The following is a 25,359-nucleotide window of genomic DNA, read 5'->3' as shown; positions in this document are numbered from 1 at the left end:
TTTAAACATTAATGTGGCATTGGCTGGTTAGGATTTTCCAACAATGTGTTTCAGAACCTTATTTGTCCTTTTAAATTTCTCCCTGCTGAATTAGTTTTGTCTTGTCTCGACATTTTAAAATACTTCATTTTACATAGTATATTAGACAATGTTATTAAGATTCAGAATGGTTAGTTCTTATGTTTTTTGCATTCAGTGGTCATGCATGGAAATCGTAGCCCTGGTTCTGTTCTTGAACCTCCTTTAAGCAAGTTTAACAGGGTCTTTTTATTACTGTTTTTCCCCTCTTAAAAAAAAAAAAAATCAAACAGATCCAACAACTTCAAGAAAAGTCTATCAAGCAGGAACAGCTGCTTCTCTTGAGAGAAGAGATGAGTCAGGCTCAACAGAAATTTCATGAAGTGGAAGAAATAAAATATAATGAATCTAGGATGGAGTCTCTAGAAAGAACAAAAATAGTTCCTGCTCCAAAACTTTATGACTGTCAAGAAATGAATGCAGTAATTCAAGAAAGAGATTATTTGAAAATGCAACTAGAAGCTCTTCAACATGAAAGAGACTACCTCAAGGACATGATGCAGGAAACAAGTCCCACAGTAAGGAAAAATAATTTAATTTTTTTAACTAAAGAATCAAGTTACTCTTCCTGAACACTGGGATAGTGAATACTTCATCTCTCCCCTCAGAAAATTGATTTTTCTTTCTTTTTTTTTTTTTCTTTAATGCCCAGAGCTCAAAGGACCAGGAACTCATAAATGCACATGGTTCTCTCAAACAGCATCAGGAAATGACTGAAGAACTGAAAAGAAGTATTTCAGAGAAGGAAAGTCAGCTCTCTGAAGTACAAGAGGTGCTTGGGCAAACAATCAATGAACTGAAGCAGAAGGTAAGATGTAAATAAACCCCATATATTCAAATTTGTGGTGTCTGTTCTTTTTCAAGCATCTACTCAAAGGATGGGCAGTATAATTCTAATTGTAATTTCACCCAAGGCATTAATTTTCCCTCCCAAGTACTTTGACCTTCTCTCCAACAAGACCCAAATCCTAAAGGGAAGGGGGGGAAACTGAACTGAACTAGCTGTGCTATTGTGAACAGTAATCATTACTTATTAAGAGCTGAAATGCTGATTTCTTCGCGCTGTACGTAGCAAGTTCCTGTGTACTTCTCTGGGGGACATAGTTTTTATTTTTGTATATCTGGTAAAAACCTACTTTTTCCTAAAATTGTTTTTAATGCATGTCTCTTTAATCGTCTTGGCACTAGTAAGCAGAAGTATAACTAGCGGGGTGTGTGCCCTGGACAAACCCTGCTGAAGAACCGGGGTGGTGGCGACAATTTTTCCAAGAATCTTACCTGTTGTTGCAACATGGTCTGCCTGTCCCAGTTATTCTTGCTACAGCAGAAGTGCAGGGTCTGTCCACCAAGCTGCTTGTTGCAACAGAAGTAGTGTGAGGTGGCAGCAGCTGCTGCTTTGCTGCTGTTGTGTGGACTCACCATGAGACTACTATTCTCATGCTTTCACTAAGTTGGCATCTGGGACTCGTACCCCACTAGTCTACCCCATGTTTTATGCTACTGCTAGTAAGAAAAAAATCCACTTAAATTCATATCCTTTGTCTCTGTGAACCATCTCCATTTTAAGCTTGTAACAAAGTACATTTTTTTTAAGAGTTTTGGCAGGAGGGGAGATTGTTCATTGTGAACACGTGAAATTTTAATATTTTAACAAGCCTGATCACAGTAGAAGTAACCATAAACCTTCATTGTAATTCTGAATTTACAATTCCCCCTCCACCCGCAACCCCCTCTTGCCCCAACTATAAACTGACTGATTAAATACTGAAGTTTTCTATTGGGATAGATCACACTTAAAGCCAAAACTCTCAAATGCTGTTTAGATATTTAAGTATGACGATGCATATTTTCACCTTGATCAAATTGTTAATTGAAGCATAAATCAATCCTTTTGAAACATAAGAGTTTTCAGAGCAGAGTCAGTGTACTAGATTAGCAAACTGTCAAAATAATTGCAGAATTCGTTATAGGATGTGCATGTCATTTTATGTGCAGATGTGCATGTCATTTTTAATAACGGGGTATGCAATTTTCTTTTTCCTCCTTCCCTGTCTTTTCCTCCCTTCCCCTTTGCAGGTCACTCAGGTAACTGAAAACTTGACTGGTGTCTCCTTGGAGCATGAGAAACTACTAGCTGAAAAAGAGCATACTGAACAAACAATGAATGAGTGTATATATCAGCAACTTCAGAATATCACATCACTTACTCAAGCGAGAGATGATTTGCAGCAAATGCTAGAGGACATGGAGGCAGAAAGAGACCAATTAAAGGATGATGTACAGGAAAACAGGGAAAGGGTATCAATCTCTTCCTGCTTTAAATTTTAATTGTTAACATCCTAAACTTAACCTGTGTTAAGAGTTGAAGAAATTGAACTCAACTTTAGTCAAGAATTCCTTCCTTACCCCCACCCTGTCTGTTAGTGTGACAGGGGGCAAATTCCCAGGCCCAGTCACAATACTGGGCTGCCCACCTGGCTTTGGGCACGCTGCCCACCTTGCTCCCTTGAGCGACCCCGGGGGGCCATCAGGCTTAACTCCTCTCCTCAGCCAGCCCTGGCACAGCCTTTTGGGCCTCTCCTGCAACCCTCATCTGAATGGTGGCTGGGCGATTTTTAGCAAAATACTGGGCTAACTCTGCCCCTGGCCCCTCACCAGGCAACACAGCCCCCTTATTCTCATCTAAAGGGCTAGTGCCTTGCCCCATCCTCCTGCAACTCATTCTCTCTACTGCCTCAATTGGCCTCCGGCACCCTAAAGCTAACCTTGACCTCTCTGCCTGTTTCTCCCCAGGGCCTCCACACACTCGCACCCCTTGGCCAGGGCCTCAGCTCTTGCCCCTTCCTTGAGCTCCAGGGTCTCTCACCCACAGTAGACTCGGGTGCCCTTTGCCCTGGCTTGCTTGGCCCCACTGCTCTCTAGGGTCTTACTTCCCTATGGACATGCCTGGCCTCACTATGCTTTGGGGTCTTACACCCCTGAGAGCTCAGGTGCCATCCATGGGCATGCCTAGCCCCACTTCCCTCCAGGGTCTTACAGCCCTGCAGGCTCAGGCTCTTCACATGGGCGTGTCTGGCCCTATCTCCCTCCATTGTTATAATACCCACCAGATGGTGAAGGCTGGGCTTTTGAGGCATCCCTACCCACCTTTCACCAGAGAGGTAACTGGCCTGGTATTTCTTGGGGACTCCCTTGCCATAAGGGGTCCCACCAGGCCACCCTTCCCTGGCAGGGTGCTGTTTCAAGTCATGCACAGGACCAGGAGCCTCCTGCCATCCCCATAGCTCCTGCCCTTACCTCCATGATTTTCTGAGAGCAGCAGCTCAGTCGGGTGCTGTTACTTCCATTGGCTACGTGCAGCAAACTGCTGCTCCAGCCCTGAGGGCCGGAAACTGAAAATGGCCACTCATCAGGGCTGGGCCGCATCTGCCCATTACCTGTTCCCAGTTCTCACAATGACAGGCACCGAGCCACCTACCTTCCCCCTTAAAATGGTTCCTGGGTGAGAGAGAGAGTAGGGCAGGAGCTGGGGCACTGCCCAGCCAGGGTGGTGAATGGGACCCTGAGGCCAGAGCAAAGAGCAGGACGGTGCCATGGCTGATCCAGGGGATCAGCATCCTAGTGCTTAAATGGCAACAGGGCACTTGAACTAAAGTTCGTCAAATGAGCTTTAGTTCAAGTGCTGCTGCCACCACTTTTAAGTGCAGGGACACCTTTAGGGGCGGAGCTGAGCAGGGCAAGGGCAGAGGCGGGCTGCCCACTGGGCTCAATGCTCTCCGCCTTGTTGCCTTTTGTCCCAGAAGTTGTGCACTGGATGCACATGCACCACAGGAGGGCGGGCAAGCAGTGGCAGGAGCCACCCGCCTCTCCCATGAGCCATGGCTCCATCCCATGCCCCCCTGCCCTGGCTGGGCAGCACCTGCCCCTCCCCCTTCCCTCCGTCGCTGGGGGGGGGTATTGATCTGTGCCCCTTTCATGCCTCTTCCCTCCCCCCTCCCCTTCCACCGCAACGGACTTACCAACTAGAGGCAGCTGTATCAGAAATCTGATCGGTATCAGCCAAAATGCCTCTATCGGCTATCTGTATCAGCCCCCAAAATCTCTATTGGTGCACCCCTCCACAGAACCCAAACAGTTAGACTAGCTTTTCACTTTCATGTTGTCTTAATATTACAGTAATTATAAATACATGCTATACGGTCTACCGAACACACTTTCACTTGACTCCTACACAGCTTCAGGACTTTGAGGTTGAAGGGATTCTTGCTGTGGTCACTGAGGATGGAAGAATGTTTTGCAAATTACTAAAAATATAACAGGATGAATAAACTCGCATCAATAGCTTGCTTCCAACTCACCCCCTCGCAACTGTTTTATCCATGTTCACAGTCTACGTGCCAGTTTGGCAAGGATTCAATTGCCAGAAGAGAGTACCGTGGAATCCTCCAAAGTAATTTAGTGTGTGAGGTGTCAACTGTGGAAGTATTTCCTAGGTTTCAAAGTGGCAGATTTAAGTTGTGCTGACTACATATCCCCTTTTGGAATTGTTAAATATTGTTGTACACTTTTTTTGCAAGGTCCTGACTGGTAGAATACAAAAAGATATTTAATTACTAATCATGTAATATTTTGCATGTTCAGTCCCTGAAAATTCAGGCAGAAATGGAAAATCTACAGGAGGAGCTGAAGCAACAGCAAGAGCAGGTTGATATTCAGAAGAACTTGTTAGCAGAACGAGAAAAGGAACTGCAGAAGACTAACGAAACGCTAACAGAAGAAACAACACAACTACAAGAGAAGGCAGGTTTTAATAGCAAGGAAAATAAGGACTCTTCCATAAAGTTTTTTCAAGATAAAGAATGCTTGCTCTTTGCTAGTACAAAGAGTAGTTTCTAGAAAAGGATCTGGCATTATTGGAGAATAATTTAAGCTGTTAAGTGCTAACCAGTACTGAAAATCTTACTTATGTCTTCATTTTTGCACATTTTGGTCATTTTCTTCCTTGCTTTTAGTATGGGCATCTATTTACTTCATTCTTTGTGTTGCTGTACACACAGAATTTATGGTGTTTATGGTGGCACAAGGCAACCAAAGGCAATGTTTTTGTCTTTCTCTCCACTCATGGGCTGTGGACAGACAAGCAGTTGGAACAGGATCAAAAGGAAAGGGGAACTGCTGTTCAAGAGTGTGCTGCAGCTCTTGCACTGTAATTGTTAACAAGTGCATGAGCCTGTAAGTAAAACTGCCAACTTTTAACCCTGCTTGATCCATAAAGTAGGTGTAGTCCTGCTACTCTTGTATCCCTTCAGATGGGTCAGAAAGTGAAGCAGCAGCAGCTTTCCCCCTTCCTTCTTGAAACCAATGTGTTTGTTCATGCCCTTAGTTTCTCCTCCAGCTTGCTCCTAGAGAAAAGTCAAAATCTTAAGCTTGCTTTGTCTGACACACATTTGTTTCCAATAATATGGGAGCGTGGCTAAGAAGCTCTTGTTCACAGCCTTTCTTAGAGAAAGGGCAAAAAAATTTAAAACCATTATCTCAGTCTAATATTTTTGCTTATTCAGGAGTCAAAAGCTCCTTGCTTCCTGCATGAATATTTCTGGTATGGGGTATGTACAACAATGGTCATTCCAAATGTTAAACTTCCTAAGAGAAAAGCCTCTAATTCCACTGGGAAACTAAGGACAAAGAAATCTTCCCAAGTCTCCAAAAGAAACATGGATTGGAAGATGCAAAGTCAGACAAGGACTAGGATTGCTAAAACTGTTGCGGTGCCCTGCTTGGCAGTAGGGGAGGAGCATTGGTGATGCAGGTGAAGTCATGAAAAAAGTTCTGGAGGAGGCTTGTTTCCAAAAACACAATTTAAGATTTAAAAATAGCAATTGGTGGCAAGTCAAACTGTTCCTATTAGTCATATGACAGCCCCATGGTTTTGCAAGATAAAGGTGACTTGACCTCACAACTCCCTTGGTTGAGTCACTAGTGCCAAGAATATACTTGGCAACTTCCTACTTGAAGTTGGTGTCCTGATTTTATGTAAGACTTTAGAGGAAGAACTCCTTTAGGGACATGATCAATGTATAACAATGAAGTACGCATAAAGTTACAATATTCAGTCAATATTTTTAACAGATATTCAAGCTGAATGAAGAGTTGAATCTGGCAACTAGAGAGAAGCATCAGCTACTGGATGAGTTGACAGAGAGGATTGAGGCTGGAGATTACCAGTTGCACCAGGAACAGAACTGCTCTTTTGCACATGAAAATGACCAGCTTCAGCAGATGCTGGTGGGTGTTAGGGCAGAGAGAGACAAACTGGAGGCAGACCTTCAAGAGAGAACTGAGGAGGTACAGTAGGCTCTGACTCTTATACTTTTAAGTGTTTCTGTCTAGCAATATTTAGCAGTGATCGGTGTCAGATACCTTCGGGCCTGCCAATAGTAATATCTTCCACTTGATTTCAGGCAGAGTAGGGGGCTGTTTTGTTTTAATACAGTAATTCTGGATGAACTCCCCTTTAAGTGTTTTAAATTTTAAAGATGATTTTAAGGCCAGATTTGGTTGGTGAAAACTTACATTTGTTTCTGTATGTGCTTGCTTCTCTTTCCATTCATCCTGCCCTGGTAAATTTTGGAAAGAAATTGTAACAAGCCTTGCTTTAGAAAAGTATTTCAGCTTACACAGTGTGGCAATTTTTATGCATTTAGTTTTGTTTTAATATTCCTTTTTTTTTTTTTTTTTTTTTTTTTTTTTTTGCAATTCTGGGGCTAATTAAAGACCTGGGTTTAGTCTTCAAGCTTCCAAGCAACAGTATTTGGTCACCTTCAAATTTCCACATACAAGAGACTATACCCATTTAGTAAAAGGAAGGAGAGAAGTTACTAGCAAAACATAATCAAATAACATTTTTCATATTTTTTTCCTGAAATCTTGAGAGAACATAAACTGTCCTTGCTAGCCTTCCATGAGTCTACATAGTAACCTTTTTAAAGTGCACACACTTTCCAGACTTGTTTTCAAAGTTGTCAAGGAATTTATTTCCCAAGGCTTTGTCTTTTCACAGTACATGGCATAATTTTGAGTTGGAGCTCTGAAGGGAAGATATTCTAGCTGCTCAGAAATACTGACTACTTTCCTACCCAGTTTAACTGGCCATCTTTTTTTGGATCTTCTTTTTTTCTTTAGGTCCTGCTTAAAAGTTAATGAATATCCCCCTGTAGGCTGATCATTATTCTATGTTTCTTGTGTTTCAGTCCATGAAAATTCAGGTAGAAATGGAAAATCTACAGGAGGAGCTGAAGCATCAGGAAGAGCTGGCTGATATCCAGAAAAACTTGTTAGCAGAAAGAGAGAAGGAGCTGCAGAGGACTAAAGAAAAGCTAACAGAAGAAACAACACAACTGCAAGAGAAGGCAGGTTTTAATAGCAAGAAAATAAGGGCTCTTCCATAAACTTGTTCCAGGATAAAGAACACTTGCTGTTGACTAGTACAAAGAGTTCTTCAATAGTATTCCCTTCAGTAAGATCTGGCCCTATTGGAGCTGTTGGGTACTAAGCAGTACTAGAAGCTTTGGCTCATAATTATTTTCATTTTTATGTATTTTAGGACATGGAGAAATGTACACATGGAATGGCTTCAAAATGGGAGGCAGAGCTATTGCTCAGAAGTGCTCCACAGTTGTTATGCTGTAAATTTTAGGTCCACATAAGCCTGTTTAACACACATGAACTGCATCTCCCCAACTTTAACCCTACTTCATTCATTGTTAAAGGAGTGGTTTTGGTATGCTTGTATCGCTACAGAATGGAGCACACTGCTATAGGTTTGGAGCAGTAACAGCTTTCCTTTTCTGCCCCTCCAGATGTTACATTACTCTCAGGATATATTTACGAGTTTCCCCCAACAGATGTTAATGGCTGTTGAACAAAATGGTTGGAGTTGTTTCATCTGGCATCTTATCTCTAAACCTATAATGTGGAATGCCAGAGAGGGTATTGAGTAAGGGATAGATCAGTGCTCTCCCTCCTATAGCAGGGGTAGGTGAAATATGGCCTGCGGGCCAGGTCTAGCCTTAGGAGGGACTTTGGCCTAGGGTGAGTCCCTCAGTCCCGCCTGGCCCAGGTGCTGTCCATCCCATGGCAAGTCCTGCCACCCCTAGGCACACAGTGGCACTAGGGTGACTCCACGGACAGACTCCATTTCCAAGCGGCCCCAGTGGCAGCAGCTTCTTCCAGGTGCTGCTGACCCCGGTCCCATGGACGCTGAACAGGGTCTGAGCCCCAGGCTGAGTGCAGAGTTCCAGCCCTGGACTGCCCCCCGCCCCCCCCAGCCATGAGTGGTGGCAGCAGCAGGGAAAAAAGACCCTGGGGCCTCTGCTGGGCTGCCCTGCTCTCTGCCCTGCTACCCCATCAGGTGTGGGTGCCCAGGACAGCCCAGAGGCAGCAGTGGTAGTAAGGAGAAGCCTTAGGGCAGCCCCAGGACAAGCCCCAGGTCCTGCACTTTCTTGCCACAATGCTGCCACTTGTGGCTGGGGTGGGCAGGTCTGGAGTGGGCACTGCGGGGATCACAGCCCCCCACATAGGGCAGGCTGGGGCCTGAGCTGTGCACTCACGCCAGGGCTCAGACTGCCCATGTGGGTCCTGACATGTCTTTCTGGTGCAGGTAGCCACGCAACCTCTCCAGCCCCTCCTCAGATTCTGTACAGGCAGGTACTGAGCTCCAGGCTGAGCACATAGCTCCAGCCTGCCCCATGGGGGGGTGGCGGGGAGTGGCCAAGGTTCCTTCAGCACCTGCTTCAGACCCACCAACTCTGCCATGATGAGTGATGGTGGGGATAAAAAGCAGGACCAAGAGCCTGTGCCAAGCCTACCCTATGGCTCTTCCATACTGCCTCTGGCACCCTCACCAGCCCACCTACACCCACAGCAGCTGCCCCCCACCCTGCATCACAGTCCCACATAAGGAGGTTCGGTGTGCTGTTGCATGGAGGGCAGCTTTCGCCCAGCCCATGACAGCTCCCCAGAACTCCCTATACGTGGTCTCTAGGCCCAAATAATTGCCCACTCCTGCCCTATAGGATTCCCTTCTACCACTATTGGAGATCAGGATACTAGACTAGATGGACCATTGGTCTGATCCAGAATGGCACTTCTTTATATTCTTATGCCAGATATTTTTAATTAATTTTATCCTGAGATTTAAAAATGGCAGATCTACCACCACAAAACTGGTTTTAAACAACAACTTCTTTTGTCATGCCAGGACAAGTTTTAACCTCTAATCACTTAAGGACAATTAACCCTTCTCCCCACTTCCTTTCTCTCCCCACCCACCCTCAAAAAAAAAAAAAAAGTCAGCGTTCTCTTTCCCTCCCTCCCTTCCCCAGCTCTGGGACAGAAGTTGAGCAGCTGGCCCTTTGACAGCCTTCCCAGGGGATAGCTGCCAGGGAGGCTTGCAAACTTTTTTTTGTCCCTGTCACTGCCTGGTGCCAGCCAGGGTGCTCCCTACTCTTTTGCATTGCTTGTTCCCCCTTGGAAGTTTGTGCGCCTACAGTCTGGGGTCTGGAAATGCCATCCACTGGCTAGGATGAGGGTGTGGGTAGGAGGATGGGGGTCCCAGGCTGTAGGCATGCTTCTGAAAGGTCAAGGTTTGCCTGTAGTCCAGGAATATCACTGACCTGATGCTATAGGGCCCAGGTTCCCCCAAGCCATTACAAACTGGGCTCCAAATCCTGTCAATAACCTTGTCTGGCTCAGACTCTCTCCTGCAGGCCAAGGGAGTTAGGAAACTGCTCCATATCACCACCTGGCTCAGAGAGCATGCCTTTACATTCGAGTTTGGGCAGCCATTCAAAGCCCCTAATGCTTTGTAGTGAACAAACTTTTATTGCACTAGAAAAATGGTGTGTGGAGGGAGTCTTTGAAACCAGTTCAAGTGTACATTTATCCTTATACTTCATTTTTCCTCCAGCTTGCTCCTACAGGAAGGTCAAAATCCTAAGTTTGCTGTCAGTTTGACATGAAAAAGAGTTGTCACAGTGGCATGGATTCAATTGGAGTGTATCAAAGAAATATTTATGCAGGTTTTTCTTGGAGAAAAGGACAAAAAGATTCCAAAACCTGTTACCTCAGACTATCTAGTCTTGTGTGTGTCTTTCTTGTAATCCAGTTGTCATGCTATGTCTCTTGCATTTTCAGTCTTTGAAAATTCAGGCAGAAATGGAAAAGCTTCAGGAGGAGGTGGAATATCAGAAAGAGCAAGTTGTTATCCAGAAGAACTTGTTAGCAGAAAAAGAAAAGAAACTGCACAGGACTGAAGAAAAGCTAATAGAAGAAACAATGCAACTGCAGGAGAAGGCAGGTTTTAATAGGGAAAAATGGAGGGGTTCTTCGTTAAATGTAGTGCTAGAATAACCAACGCTTGTTCTTTGCTATTACAAAGAGCACTTCCTTCAAAAAGGCCTGGACCCTTTTGTTTTTATAGAACAATTGGAATCATTGATGCAAATACTGAGAATCTGTCTCAATTTTCTTCATCCTTGTGACTCTTAGGACATGGGCAAATAATATACGGCTGGTAATATACCTCTGGAGCAGGCCCAGAAGGGGAGAGGGAGATGCATGTTGGGAGTGTATTACAACTAGTATGCTGTAACTTAATAGTGGTGCATGAGCCTGTAATGGAAGAAGTTAGTTTTATTGCCCCTTCTGAAACCAATCTGTGCGCATTTCCTTATGCACTTAGTTCCTTCTCCAGCTTGCTCCTAGAGGAAAGTCAAAATCCTAAACTTGCTGCCAGTCTGATGTGAAAGAGTTATCACAATGGCATGGACATAGGGAATAAGTCTTGTAGCAATCTTCCATGGAGAAAAGGACAAAAACATGAAGAATCTAGACCCTTTATCTCAGTCTGTCTAGACTTGTGCTTCCTCAGGACTAGGCAATTTTAAGTTAAGCTTTGTTGCCTATATGAATGTTTCAATTCTTTGCTATGCATAGCAGGCAGGCCTCAGTCCAAATGTTGATCTAAACAAAAAAGAGGCCTTAGTCAGAAAGAAGTCAAATACTAAGAAATCTTCCTATTAAGGTCTTTAACAGAAGAATAAGATGGAAAAAAGGTTAGACCTAAGACTAAGATTGCTCAAACTGATCAGTGAGTCTGTTTGCAGGGGGATGCGGGGGAGTATTGATTTTACAGGTAAAGACCTGAAGTTTTTTCCATTCTGAAGAAGACTTGTTTCCAAAGAACCATTTAAGATTTAAATGTAGCAATCAGTGCCAAGTCAAATTGTTACCATTTATCACATAATAGCCCCATGATATTGTAAGTTGGAGGTGATTTGACCTCACAACTCCCTTAGGTGTGAGTGACTAGTGCCAAGAACATGCTTGGCAACTTCCTACTTGGTCTGTTGTACACCAAAGGTGATGTGTTTAAAAAAAAAAAAAAAAATGTTGGGAGGGAACATTTTAGGGTTACAAATCGATGGGGGGGGGAAAAAATATACTGCACAATGTTAGAACACATTCAATCCAATTTTTAATAGATTGAGAAGTTGAATGAAGAGTTGAACTTGGCAACTAGAGAAAAGCATCAGCTACTGGATGAACTAAGAGAAAAGACTGAGGATGGGGATAACCAGTTGCACCAACTAGAGAAACAGAGCTGTTCTCTAGCACAAGAAAGAGACCAACTCCAGCAAATGCTGGCTTGTGTTACGGCTGAGAAGGATAAACTGGAGGCGGACCTTCAAGAGAGCATTGAGAAGGTATTTGCATGTCCCAAGTAATAGTATGGCTTGGTTAAACAAAGTGTTCCCTTCTTGAGGTACTCCTTCAGTGATTGGCATCCGATATCTGTGGTTTATTTTTTTGTGTTGAGGAGTAAGGGGGCATTGGTTGTTTTACTTCTAATGCCACATTTGGGTGAACTGGCTTGATTAAGGACTCTGAGAATTTTTAGGACCCAGGCCTAAGACTAAAATTGATTGGCTAAAACTGTCACATGCTTTATGCATGTGTTTGCTCCTTCTCTTTGCGTTCACCCTACCCTGGTAAATTCTAGAAAGAAATTATAACAGATTTCTCTAAAGCAAAATTTCAGCTATAACTAATATGGTAATGTTATACTTAATTTAGCTTAATATAATGTTACTTTATTTTGGTGCCACAGTGTAACAAGTGCGCATCCTGGGGCTGGTCTCAACATTGGCCCATCCACTTGTCTTTTGCTTGCCTTCCTCACCCGCCACTCCTTGATGTTAATAAGTATCCAGCGTTAATCAGGCAGGAGGCTGCCCATTTGTATGCCCTGATGTCAAAGACCTATGTACATTGTTCCAGCTACACCTGTACTGTGTCCCATGCCTCACAGATGTTTCCTCCAGTGGTTCACACTGGGACTTGCGCCCCACCAGAGCTTGGGTCCCAGTGCCTTCACCCTGGGTTCTTTCTTTATACATCGCGCACACATACTCTGGGCCTCCGAACCAGTCTCATGGGATCAGGGCTTCAAGCCCCATCCCCTCTGCCCTCCCTGGGTGATCCATTATCCCTGGCCCCAGGAGCTTCCTTTAGCTCCCCAAGGCTCAGGGCTCCATCCCCCTGGAGCTTCTCTCTGGCTTAGGACTCTACTGCGAGCCTGGGCACTGCCACAGGCCCCTCTGCCTGACCTGAGCCCTGCCTCAGTGCTCACAGTGAGCCTAGGCTCCCCCTGCCTTGGTCTCACCCACCAGGGGTGTGGGGCTGTGGTTAGGAGGTACCCCATACTCGCTTTTCACCAGGGAAGTAACTGGCCTGGCATTTCTGGGGAACTATCCTGCCACGGGTAGCTCCACCAGGCCGCCCTTCCCCGGCAGGATGCAGTTTTCAGCCTGACTGGCATTACAGCTAGCTGTGAGCTGCCCTGGTGTTGCCACTCAGGCCCTTGCAAGTAACAGAGCACCCTGTGCTCTGTTACACACAGTTAACTGCACTACTGATCCCAGCCCTCTTCCAAGCAAAAATGTTGAGTCGTCTCCAAATTCATGTACTGGAGACCATATCCACTTTTTTTATACAGAAATAACTAGCAAGTATTATCTCACGCAACATTTTTCATCTTTTTTTTTTCTCCCCCAATATCTTCAGAAAACAATGTGTATTAGATTTGTAGTATGTAAGTTAAACGTTTTCTGAATTAAGTTTTGGAAAAAAACAATACACATTGTCTTGGGAAATTAAAATTCCTTGTCCTATTTGAAAACAAGTTAGCATAGGGATGTATGTTTTGGAAAGACCTGGCATGTGTAGCTACATAGAAGGATAAGCTGGGGGGGCACTTATTTTTATTATAAAATTAAAATAAACCCCCCACCCTTGTCTTTCCATGTGGCTACACACACACCTGTCTTTCTAAAACATACATCCCCATCCTCACTTGTTTTCAAAAATGGCAAGGAATTTTATTTCCCAAGACATGAGTGTTTGGGTTTTTTCCAAAACTTAATTCAGAAAACTTTTAGAATTATTTGGGGATGTCAAGGAAAGTACATAGTGGACACGCCAGTTATACTTTACGGAACCTAATGATCTTTTTATTTTTGCCTTTTCGAGGTCCTGTTTCCTAGTTAACAGGCACCCTTGTATTCTGAGTGATTATCATGCCATGTTGCTTGTTTCAGTCCCTGAAAATTCAGGCAGACATGGAAAATCTCCAGAAGGAGCTGAATCAGCAGAAGGAGCAAGTTGATATCCAGAACAGCTTGTTAGCAGAAAAAGAAAAGGAACTGCAGAGGGCTGAAGAAAACCTAACAGAAGAAAAAACACAACTGCAAGAGAAGGTAAGTTTAATAGCAAGCATGAGTAAGGGCTTTTATGTAAATCCCTGCTAGGGCAAAGAGACAATGCTTACCACTTCTGGAGAACAAGCAAAGCTGCTTGCTAAGCAATTTGCTCATACATTTCTTCATCCTTATACCTTAGTTCTTCCTCTATCTTGTTACTAAAGGAAGGTCAAAATACTAGGCTTGCTGCTGGTCTTCCATGAAAGCAAGTTGTCACAATGGTATGGACTATAGAAAAATTGCTAAGAAGCAGTTTTTTGCCCTTTTCTCAAAAAAACAAAACAAAAAAAAAAACGAGACTGTGAACAAGTGAGAATAATTAGAAAATCAGGGTTGGAAGGGACCTCAGGAGGTCACCTAGACTAACCCCCTGCTCAAAGCAGGACAATTCCAAACTATATCATCCCAGGTAAGGCTTTGTTAACCAGGTCTTAACCTCCAAGGATGGAGATTTTGCTACCCTCCGGGTAGTGTGTTCCAGTGCTTTATTACCCTTCTAGTCAAAGTGCAGGTTGGACATTAAGAAAAACTTCCCTTGCTGCAACTTGAGAACATTGTTCCTTGTTCTGTCATCTGCTACCACTGAAAACAGTCTAGCTCCAGCCTCGTTGGAACCACCCTTCAGAGAGTTGAAGGCTGCTTTTAAATCCCCTCTGTTTTCCTTGCCAGACTAAATAAGTTCAGTTTCCTTAGCCTCTCCTCATTTGTGTGCCCTAGCCACCTAACAATTTTCACTTTCCTCTGCTGAACTCCTTCCAATTTGTCCACATCTGTTCTCTAGTGGGGAGTCAAACTGAACACAGTACTCAAGATGTGGCCTCACCAATGCCAAATAGAGGGGAAGAATCATTTCCTTCAATCTGCTAACAATGCTTCTGCAAATGCAGCCCAGTATGCCATTTAGCCTTCTTCACAACAAGGGCACACTGTTGGCTCATTGAGCTTGTCCATTGTAACCCGTCTTCAGAGCTGCAGCCCAGCCAGTCAGCCCCAGCCTGTACTGGTGCATGGGATTGTTCCATCCTAAGTGTAGGACTTTGCTGCTGCTGCCCCAAGTCTGCAACAGGCTGCAGGTCCCAGCAAGCAGGGGGAGGGGGTGCTGAGTAGTAGTCACAGGGTGCTGCACTCAAAAAATAAGGTACTGTTAATGGCTCCTGCTGCTGCCACTGCCCTGGCAATGCCACACATGCAACAGGGGCCTGAGTGCTGGGGCTACCGTGGAGACGTTGGGCTACACGCAGGTGGAGTAAGGTGCCATGTCAGGGACACTCCATTCTGCTGGGCACTGGACACCTTTGCAAAAGCAGCTTCTCCCTGGTGGCTGCAGGAGTTTGGCTGTGCAGGGCCTGCTGGCACTGAGGCAGTGGTATACTGTGGGGCTCCAAACTTTCCTGGTGACACTGTCCATGCAAGGGTCCACCCCGCCTGCCTGGGATGGTAGCGCAGGCTGCTTGGGAAGTGGGGCTATGGGTAGGAGCTGTGGGCAAGGGGATGACGTGCATAGGAATAAAGCGGTTACTGCTTCTTCATCAAGGGCTGGAGCAGGCAGGAGGCGTGTGTGTGAAATGTAAAACAAACAAAGAAAAAGGCTTATGTCAGTAACTTAAAATGGCTTGCTCTATTACTAAATTGCATCAGCTAATATGGTTGGTTAATCATCAGCTATAGTGGTCAGCCAAGAAAATCTTTATCAGTGCACCCTTACTTCTACTACTTCAGCCTTTTCTGCATCATTTGTTACTAGGTAGCTTTGCCTTTTAAGTTTTTGATCCACACTTTCCATCCTCTTCCTCTTGTTGCTAACGTACTTGTAGAAGAAACCCTTCTCGTTACACTTTTTATATCCCTTGCTAGCTGCAACTCCAATTGCACTTTGGCCTTCCTGACTTCATCCTTGCATATCTGAGCAATGCTTTTATACTCCTCCCTAGTTATGTGTCCAAGTTTTCACTTGCTGTAAGCTTCCTTTTTGTGTTCTAGCTCACTGAAGAGTTCCTTGCAAAGCCAAGCTGGTCTTCTGCCATACTTGCTAATCATCCTGCTTTTCAGGATTGCTTGTTCCCGCACCCTCAGTAAGGTTTCTTTTTAAGATACCTTAAAGAAAGCTCTGCTGGAGTACTTTTCCTCTCAGACTGGCCTCCCCAGAGATCCTGCCCATCAGTTCCCTGAGTGCATCAAAGTCTGCTTTTTCTGAAGTCCAGGGTCCTTATTTGACTGCTCTCTGTCCTTCCTCAGGATCTTGAATTCAGTCATTTCATGGTTGCTGCTGCCCCAGTTGCCATCCACTACTACCTTCCCCACCAGTTCTTCCATGTTTGTGAGCAACAGGTCAAGAAGAGCACTGCCTCTAGTTGGCCACTCCAACACTCACACCAGGAAATTGTGCCCAGCACTCCAAAAACTTCCTGGATTGCCTGTGCAGTCTCTCTTGCCCTCCCAGCAGATGTCAAGGTGATTGAAGTCCCCCATGAGAACCAGGGTTTGTGATCTGGAAATGTGTGCCAGTTGTCTGAAGAAAGCCTCATCTACCTCCACCTCTTGGTCTAGTCTATAGCAGACAATCACCCCAACATCACCCTTGTTGATTTTTTCCCCTCTAACCTTAGCCCAGAGGTTTTCAACACTCCTATCCCCAGTTTCATACTGGAGCTCTGAGCAATCATACAGCTGTTTACATAAAAGAGCAACTTCTCCTTTTCTCCCCTGCCTGTCCTTTCTAAATAGTTTATACCCATCCATGACACTGCTCTAGTCATGCAAGCTATCCCGCCAAGTCTCTGATATTCCAATCACATCATCCAGAAGATACTAAAGAATCCAAGAAACATTATCTCCAAGTCTAATTTTTTTTTTTCATGCTCACTCAGGGCTGAGTAGTTGAGGGGATATTTATATAGCAAACAGAACTGAATATTTCTGTTATATGCTATGTATAACAATGGTCATTCCAGATGTCCAACTAGGCAAAAGCAGGCCTTGGATACAAGGAAAACTAAAAGCCAAGTGTTTCTGGGGCAACAACCACAACAAAAGTAATTAGAATTTCACCTTCATCACCAGTGCTCTTTTCCTTTCTGAATGGGGACATGTTTTCAAAAAATCCTTTAGGATGAGAAGATGCAGTCAATGTCAAACCATGTTTTTGCCACTTCTCAGATGATGGTTTCATGGTGCTATGAGTTGAATGTTATTTGACCTCACAGCAGCCCCTTTGGTTGAGCCATTAGTCCTGAAAACATATGACAATTTTGCTACAGGACAGAGTTCAAACAGGACCCCAGCAAGGTGACCATCCAGGCTTCTACCCTGGAAATCTTCAAACGGAGACTGAGCGGTCACCTTGTTGGGATCACGTGACCCCAGTTGTCTTTCCTGCCTAGTGCAGGGGGCTGAACCCAATGATCTTCCAAGGTCCCTTCCAGCCTTCCTATCTAGGAAGGTGCGAGAATTTGGTGGGTGGGGGAGGAGGGCCTCTCTTTAGGGATGTAATCAATATATAACAAGGGACTGCACAATTACACCTTAATCTGCTCTTATCAGATAGAGAAATTGAATGAGTTGGTTCTGACAAACCATAAAAGGCTTCAACTTCTGGATGTGTTAAGAGAGGAGACTGAAATGAAGGATAAGCAGCTGCAGCAACTGGAGAAACACAGCAGTTCTCTAACACAAGAAAAAGACCAGCTTCAGCAGGTGTTGGAGGATGTAAGGGCAGAGAAGGATCAACTGGAGGCATATCTTCAAGAGAGCACTGAGAAGGTACAGTAAGTTCTGGGAAATGTGTACTAAAAAATGTATCATTCTATTCCCTTCTTTCAGTACTCTCGTCAGAGATTAGTGCCCAAAGACCTTTGGTCTGTCGCTAGTAACTGCTGGTAAATGGGGATTGAGTGGAAGGGGCTAATGCAACATTTTGGAATGAAGTCTTGATATAAGACTGGATGAGGAAATTTTAATATAAAATATTTGTAATATATGTTCCTGAGTTAAAGGGCCTGGCTTATTTATGGAGCTTCCAAGCAGTGGTCATAGGTTCATAGAAAAGTAAAGCTAGAAGGGACCTTTTCACAAGGTCTAGTCCAGCCCACTGCTTAAGGCAGAATCATCCCTGACTAAACCATCCCAACCAAGTGAAGTTTTTTGTTTTTCAAAGAACAGTAGTATAAATAATACTTTCCCATTGCCTAGCCTTCCATGAGGTTATACAAGTCTTTTGAAAATGCATATCGCCTTCCTAATTTGTTTTCAAAGTTGACTAAGAATTTTTTTCCACAAAACCTTAATGTCTTTTTGTTTTACCTGGAAGAGTTTTGGAGTTGGCACTGCCAAGTAAGGCTGAACTGGAAGGAAACTAGAACTTCTGAGTAGCTAAAATAACTGGCATATCTGCTAAGTCTTTTTAGTAGAACACTATAATCCTTTTTAAGGTCCTGTTTCATAGTTAAAAGGCACCCTTGTATTCTGATCATCATGCTATGTCTCTTGTGTTTCAGTCCCTGAAAATTCAGGCAGACATGGTAAATCTACAGAAGGAGCTGAAGCAACAGAAAGAGCAAGTTGATATCCAGAACAACTTGTTAGCAGAAAGAGAAAAGGAACTGCAGAGAGCTGAAGAGGAAACAACACAACTACAGGAGAAAGTACGTTTTGTTGTTTTTTTTTTAATTGGCAGAAAACTGAAACTCTTTAGTTTAATTTCTTCAGCATAAAGAATGTGTGTACAAGGGATGGGGAGGTGAGCAGTTGTATTCTGTTTTAGCTGTGCAGCTCATACAGTAAGCTCTCTGAACTTGGCTCATTGCACATTTGCCAGAGCCATAGGGGATACGCAGTGACTGATTTTAAGATATCAGGGCCCTGGGCAAACAGAAAATTGGAGGCCCCCACCAGGCAAGGGCAGGTTTCCTTTGTGCCCACCAGGAGGCTGCAGCTGGGCCCACCCAGCCTCTGCAGCACATCTGGGGGAAAACCAGGGAGCACAAACACTACTGAGGTGAAGGTGGCCCTGGCCCCAACCCAGCCCGGCCCGGCCCCTCCGCCTGGCAGATGTCGCACAACCAGGGCTGCATTTAAATACAATTTGGCATATGTTTATGAAAACTTGCAGAGAACAAACTTAGGAGGTGTACTGCTAATATAGAGGGGGCCTGGATTATTACACAGGAAGAATTACAACCTTGTGGAATGTAGTAATAGAAATTATATGAAGTTTACCATATTTACTCAAATCCAAGACTACTTTCAATTTAAGATTACAATTCCCTAATTAAATTCTACATATGGAAAATTAGGAATGTCTTATTTTCCATGTAAAGTATCTAATTATTGGAGAGTTGTCTTGAAATTCATTCCCCGTTGCTACAGCAGCAGGAGGGCAACAAATGGGGAGGCAGGTGTGGGGAGCAGGAAGACCCTTGCCCCACTGCCACTTCTTCCACCATCCTCGCATACCTTGTGTTCCCCCCCCCATGTCCGTTTCTCCCCCCACACAGATGCATTTGATACATTTTCCCCCTTCCCCTACCCCACCTGCTCCCAGCCACTGGAGTCTGCAATGTGGTCCTTTTTTCACAGGGTAAGTGAGCGTGTTCTAATCCAGGGGTGGGTGCTCAACCCCTGGTCCGCAGGCCAAATCTAGCTCTGTGCTGTCAATTTGGCCTGCAGGGCTCCTCACAGCTCTGGAAATGTGATGGTGAGGAAGTGGTGGCACCATTCCCTTGCTGCCGAACTTCCAGACCCATAGGCAGCCTCAGGCACTTAATCCCAGCATGCCGGGCTGGCCCTCTGGGGCCCAGCCCCAGTGTACCAGAGCCCATGCTGTCTAGAAACAGCTGCACCCGGCTCCAGAGCCCAGTCACCAGCTCCGTGCCAGAAGCAGGGGAGAGACCGGGGCTGCATTGTCTCAGGCCCCTCCCCCACTGCCCTCTCCAAGGCGTATGTGCATGCGCCAGTACAGAGCTGATGCCTGGGCTCCGGAGCCCAGCACAGCTGTTTGCAGCCTCTCAGCTCTGGGTAGGTGCTGCCAGCCAGGAGCACAGGCTGCTCCCAACAGGCAGCTGGGACACTGTAAGCAGCCCTGTTGGGAGCAGCCCAGGGTCCGTCACTGGCAGCAGCTACCCAGAGCCAGGGCTGGCCATGGCATGCCAAGCAAAATGGCCTTGTGCCATGCTCGGCATGCTTGCTGGGGGTTGCCGACCACTGCTGTATGTTTTACAGGGTGCATTTTGTGGCTTTAGTGTGCAGAGAAAGGTCACAATGGATGATCTAGTGGGCCTCCCTAGGCAAATGGTTGCTTGTGATAACAGGACATACATGACCCCTCTGTGCTTCTGGAATTTTCCAGTTGATGGTTTTTGAGTGAAAATCAATGGTACTAGATGGTAATAAATGAAAAATATTCATTACCAAACTTAAAAGAACTCCACTTCTGGTTGCTACTTCTGATCTATTGTGGATGAATTAACCTTATGTTCTTACCCTCTTTTTCTATAGATTCTTGAAACCCAGAAAGAGCTGAAACAGCATCAAGAACTAATCAACAATGAAAAAAACAAGGCTGAAGGAAGAGAAGCAGAACTACTGAAAGTTCAGAGACAATCTGAGTTTCTAGAAGCGGGTTTAAAGGACAAGGTGAACTTTAACCATTTGTTTTCTGAAGTTTGGCACTGAAATGTGACTCTTGCTATAAAATAAGACTTTGTTCAATTTCAGATTTCACATGATTCACATTTCTGTTAACTTCAGGCTCTTTTGAAGGATACTTGAAAAGTACTGGACATTGTCTTAACCTTTGGTTGCTCTCTTCCTCAGTTTGACTGGGGCAACTCAAGTGCTTTGTATTGATTTAACTGTTGCTAGCACACCAATAGGTCTATCATATATTGATTCATACCAATTAATAAAAGACTGCTCTGCCCTGGACAAATATGAGACTAAGAAGTGATGCAGTGTCACAGTGTTGGTCTCTTTCAATTTTAACATGCAGGCATTGGAATGCTGAATTTGTAAATACCCCTCTTGTCCAGAGAGGTTTTGCAACCAGTAGTTTTTAATAAATGCCATTTTTGGCTTCCTTATTTCCTTTTACAAAAATCATGGACTGCTAGTTGTCATTGAATGATAAAAATCTTATACTATCTAACTTTGATTTCATAACTTCTCTGCCAAGCTACCCTATCTTATAGGTAACTATACTGATAAAATCTGGGTTTTTAGGTAGCTTTCTCTGAGTGGTATGGAATGGACTGATGTTTTCAATTTTCTTCTTTTGATTTAAAACATACTACATAGCCAAAAAAAATCATGCCGGTAGTGTCACTGTTTCTGGTGTCAATTATAAAAATCTTCATCTGCAACCCAGTATAAGCAGTAGTCTTCAATTCCAGTAAATCATGTGGCAAATCACGAGCCTTTGGCTTTGAACTAATATCATGCATAGTTTGGCACCTACTTGTATGTAGCACAAAGTACTGCATAGAAGTGTGTTTATGGAGTATCTGAGCTACTACTTGCAGCAGTTTTAAAAAAAAAAAAAAGGCAACATGCATCACTTCTGGATGAACCAAGTCATGTGGGTACTATATGTAAATTCCTACAGTTGTGTTTAATTTCAAGGCTATTGTTTTCAAATTTGCTCCTCATATCTTTGTGTTCAGGGAGAGCAGAGTCTGCCGGTAAGGAGAGATGGAAGGGGCTGCCAGGGGGAAAAATTGAGGGAAAGCAAAAGAGCTACATGGACCCTTCTCCCCCCTACCCCTGAGATTTATTTCCCCTGCTGTAGCTGTGGGAGGGAGACAAATTCAAGGCAAACCTTCAATAATTAGATTCTATACCTGGAAAATTTATAACAAATTTTATAAATTTGTTTTCATATAATTTAATTATTTGGGGGGAGTCTTTTATAACCCGGGTAGTCATCTATTCTAGTAAATACAGTATTCTAAAGTACACTTCCTTATGAAAACAAAAACTTAATGGGACTTCCATGTTCTTATCTTTGTCATTCAAATTTTTATAAGCCATAATGTAAAAGGAAAAAAAAAACTGGCCTAAATACATTTTTGGGGGTTTTTTTTATCTATTCTAAGCATCTTCAAACCTCTGTGGATTTTGGTACTCAATAGAAGAACTGGTTAATTAAAGATAACTGCAATATTGTTTCGGCTTCCCAATAATTTTGGGGGGTTTTGCCAATTTTGGCTGCATTTTGAACCTTTAACAGTTAAGCTACATTTTTTGTCTCCTGCAAAGATATTGCAAATATTCTTGGAATTGTGTTTATCTTCGTCATTACAATAGATAAGAGGACAATAAAACTACAAAAAACAGTTTCTGCTTCCTCCCCCTGTCTCTGTGGGCCAAGGGGCTGCTGCAGTCATGGCATAGTGTGCAGCCCATGCAGTGTGACATGGGAAAGCCCACGGCTCCTTGCTGTTCAAGCTGGACAGCTCTGCACTAGACCAACTATTTTCATCTCTCATTTCCCTGGTGACCCTACTTGAGGTTTAAAACTAAGTCTGCAAAATTGAAATGCTAATGTAAGCATAATTACCTCTAATTCTTACTCTGATGCTTCTGGGGAGGAAAAGCTCACTTCCAAAATGTCTCTTTCTAATTATCTTGCAAATAGCTACATTAGAATAGTTTGACTGTGTTAGAAACTGTGGTTCCTCTTCCATATTTGATTTACTTGTGAAAATGCTTTGCATGAAAAATTACAAAATGGGACCAGTTAATAGTAATCTTGTATTAACTTTTTCTATAGATCCATCTATTAACTGATGCACTGACCAATATCTCTTGTGAAAGAGATCAGTTATTAGCTGAAAAAAACAATATTTCACTTAAACTTCAAGAACAGATTTCATCAATGAATCAAGAAAAAGATGAGCTTCAAAAAATACTTGAAGGTATCACATCTGAGAGAGACCAACTAAAGACTGACCTGCAGAAAGCTATTAACATGGTTGGTTACAAATATTTTTATGCTAACAGGAGTCATTAGTATAAAAAAAATAGGTTTTAACTGATGCTTCTGCACATGGGTTTTTTCAGTGCAATGAAACAAATGAAAAGTTGGAACTTGCCTTAGACCAATTAAAACAGAAAAAACTGAATGATGTGGCAGTTCAATCAAATCTACCAGATAATGAAGAACAGATTCATTCTGACAGCTTGGAGGCAAAAGCTTTGGAAGTAAAGGTAAATATCAGTAAGTTAATAGATGTGAAACTACAAAATAGGGCTGGAAGGAACCTCAAGAGGGTAATCTAGCCCAGTCTCACAAGACAGAATCATCTTCGTCTAAACCAGGGATGGCTAACAAGCACAGCATGGGGCAGTGGTAGCAGCACAAAGCAGACACAGGGGAGCCCTATGTGGGGTCCAGACAGCTGCAGCAGGAAACTGCTAGCAGGGGGAGGGGCCGTCTTTTCCCTGGGCTGAGCAAGAGTTTTGTCCTGTGCCATTGCTGCTGAGCCGGGGTGGGCGAGCCCAGAGCAGGCATGGGGTTGGCAGGGTCACAGCTGTGCAGCACACATCTCCGCTGGTACCATGGGTTTGGGGCCAGCAGCAAAAAGGAGCTGGGGCAGCAGCATGTGCCACAGCTGGACTGTGCCTGGGCTAGGGGACAGAGGGACCTATTGCAGGTTGGACAAAGACCCTCTGTGGAATGTATTTTGCCCAACCCTACTCTAGCCCCCTTACCCAGGGTCAGGACTGCAGCTGCTGCCTGCTTGCCCCCTGCCACCTCTGAACCCTGCCTTCCTTTTTTTTTTTTTTCACCCACTTCCCCATACAGCCTCTGCTCCCTCACCTGCCCCCTCTCCTTTCCCACCTCTGGGCTAGGGCCAGGATTGGTGCACCGGGCTGGAACTGAGACAGAGCCACAGAGCAAGGGGAGGGGGAGTGCAGAGAAGAGAGATAAGGAAGTGGAGGCTGAGGCTACGGGGAGGGGGGGTAGGGAAGCAGGCGATAAGCAGGGGACAAGCTGCTTGACCTCTGCATACCATCTGTTCCCCCACTGTCTGCCCCACTGCAACAGTGTAGGGGATGAATTAAAGACAACCTTCCAATAATTAGATTCTCTACATGAAAAATTATAACACTTATACATTTTCCATGTATAGAATCTGTTTATTGGGGAATCATCTTAAATTCAGGGTAGTCTTAGATTCAAACAAGTATGGTATTATTGGAGATTCCTCATGGGGGAGGGAAGTATGAAGCACTGGAGAATCTATCTTTCTAACGAGCCAAGGAAGAGGTTTGGTTTTTCATGAAACATACAGGATACTTTTGATAGTACAGCAGATAGAGTATTAGGTAAAGACTTGCAACATCTTCTAAACTTATGAAGAAAAAACTTAAGAGTTTATTTGAAAGCATATGAGTTTAGTCTGGGTTTGCTTTTTCTAAGAATTGCTAAATTGCTGTCTCTCCCGATGGCATTAAATATAAAAACTGCCAAACTAGATCAGACCGCAGGTCTGTCTAGCTTAGTATTGTCTCCCAACAGTGGAAAGTATCATTTGCTTTATGGGAAGTGTTTAAGAAACGGGACATGTGTATGTGATTCATTCCTTGCCACACATTCCCAGTTCCTAGTAAAAAAAAGCCTTAGGGATGTCCTGAGCCAGAGGATGTTTAATAGCTCCTGGTGGACCTTTTTCTTCAGGAATGTCTCCAGTCCACTTAATTATTTAAACTTGGCTACATCATTTTTTTTTAAAGCCTCTCTCAACATCTTGTGGTAACAAGTTCCACAGTTTTATTACAACCTGCCCAGCCCTAGTTTCTAAATCTGCTACCCGATTTCATCAGGTGTCCCTTTTAGGTCTTGTATTATCACATTTGTCTATCCCATGAGGTAAGTAATGGCTGAACTTAGTTTTCTTTGTGCTTAAAACCTATACATTTCATTGAGAGCATCAGGCTGGTGGCTTTGATCTTTTCTTAATGTTTATATTATTCCTGAATCCGGTTTTGTTTTTGTCTTTTTTTTTTTTGTTGAGTTTTGTTTTCTGTTTTTAACATAGTTACTTTTGGAGAAATTCCCAAAGATGGAGAAGAGATATGATTGTTTCACTACAATGTCTCTTAATCTGGAGAGTCAGCTCAACAGTCAGAAAGAACAGATAGACCTGATTCTAAAACAGCTTTCATCTGAACCAGCTAAACAAGTTAAAAGACTTCAAACTGAAAATGAGAGAATAAGCAGTTATCTCCAGAGCTTATTGAAGAAACTTCAGGTATAAATTACAAACTGCGGTTGTTTGGATGGCTTCCTATTGCTTGGTTTCATTGCTTTGTTCCACCGTTCTACAAATGGTGCGGCTAAAGTACTGTGTAGTTGTAACTAGACCAAGAAGTAACATGTAACATTGGAGTGAGAATTCATTTTCAAACATCCTGCCCTGCTATGCATGCCCATAGAATGCAAATTGATTTCTAGTTACTGCAT

At 43.8% G+C, this 25,359-nt stretch overlaps 1 protein-coding gene across 3 annotated transcripts in view; it reads left to right on the top strand.

The window, feature by feature from the left end:
- Nucleotides 1–25,359, top strand: part of CENPE (centromere protein E) — a 73,343-nt gene that overhangs the window by 33,631 nt on the left and 14,353 nt on the right. For all 3 annotated transcript variants that reach the window (XM_059722350.1, XM_059722351.1, XM_059722349.1), the window contains 15 exons: nucleotides 312–596; nucleotides 731–886; nucleotides 2,155–2,376; nucleotides 4,720–4,878; nucleotides 6,208–6,423; nucleotides 7,329–7,487; nucleotides 10,273–10,431; nucleotides 11,622–11,843; nucleotides 13,737–13,895; nucleotides 17,439–17,657; nucleotides 18,392–18,538; nucleotides 20,391–20,528; nucleotides 22,663–22,863; nucleotides 22,953–23,099; nucleotides 24,935–25,147. In XM_059722350.1, the coding sequence (XP_059578333.1) occupies nucleotides 312–596; nucleotides 731–886; nucleotides 2,155–2,376; nucleotides 4,720–4,878; nucleotides 6,208–6,423; nucleotides 7,329–7,487; nucleotides 10,273–10,431; nucleotides 11,622–11,843; nucleotides 13,737–13,895; nucleotides 17,439–17,657; nucleotides 18,392–18,538; nucleotides 20,391–20,528; nucleotides 22,663–22,863; nucleotides 22,953–23,099; nucleotides 24,935–25,147 (2,802 nt within the window). The remainder of the gene's footprint in view (nucleotides 1–311; nucleotides 597–730; nucleotides 887–2,154; nucleotides 2,377–4,719; nucleotides 4,879–6,207; nucleotides 6,424–7,328; nucleotides 7,488–10,272; nucleotides 10,432–11,621; nucleotides 11,844–13,736; nucleotides 13,896–17,438; nucleotides 17,658–18,391; nucleotides 18,539–20,390; nucleotides 20,529–22,662; nucleotides 22,864–22,952; nucleotides 23,100–24,934; nucleotides 25,148–25,359) is intronic.

Source organism: Alligator mississippiensis, chromosome 2 (assembly GCF_030867095.1).
Source record: "Alligator mississippiensis isolate rAllMis1 chromosome 2, rAllMis1, whole genome shotgun sequence".
Taxonomy (NCBI): Eukaryota; Metazoa; Chordata; order Crocodylia; family Alligatoridae; genus Alligator; species Alligator mississippiensis.
Note: the sequence above shows the minus strand (reverse complement) of the source record. Positions and strands in the feature narration are given on the sequence as shown.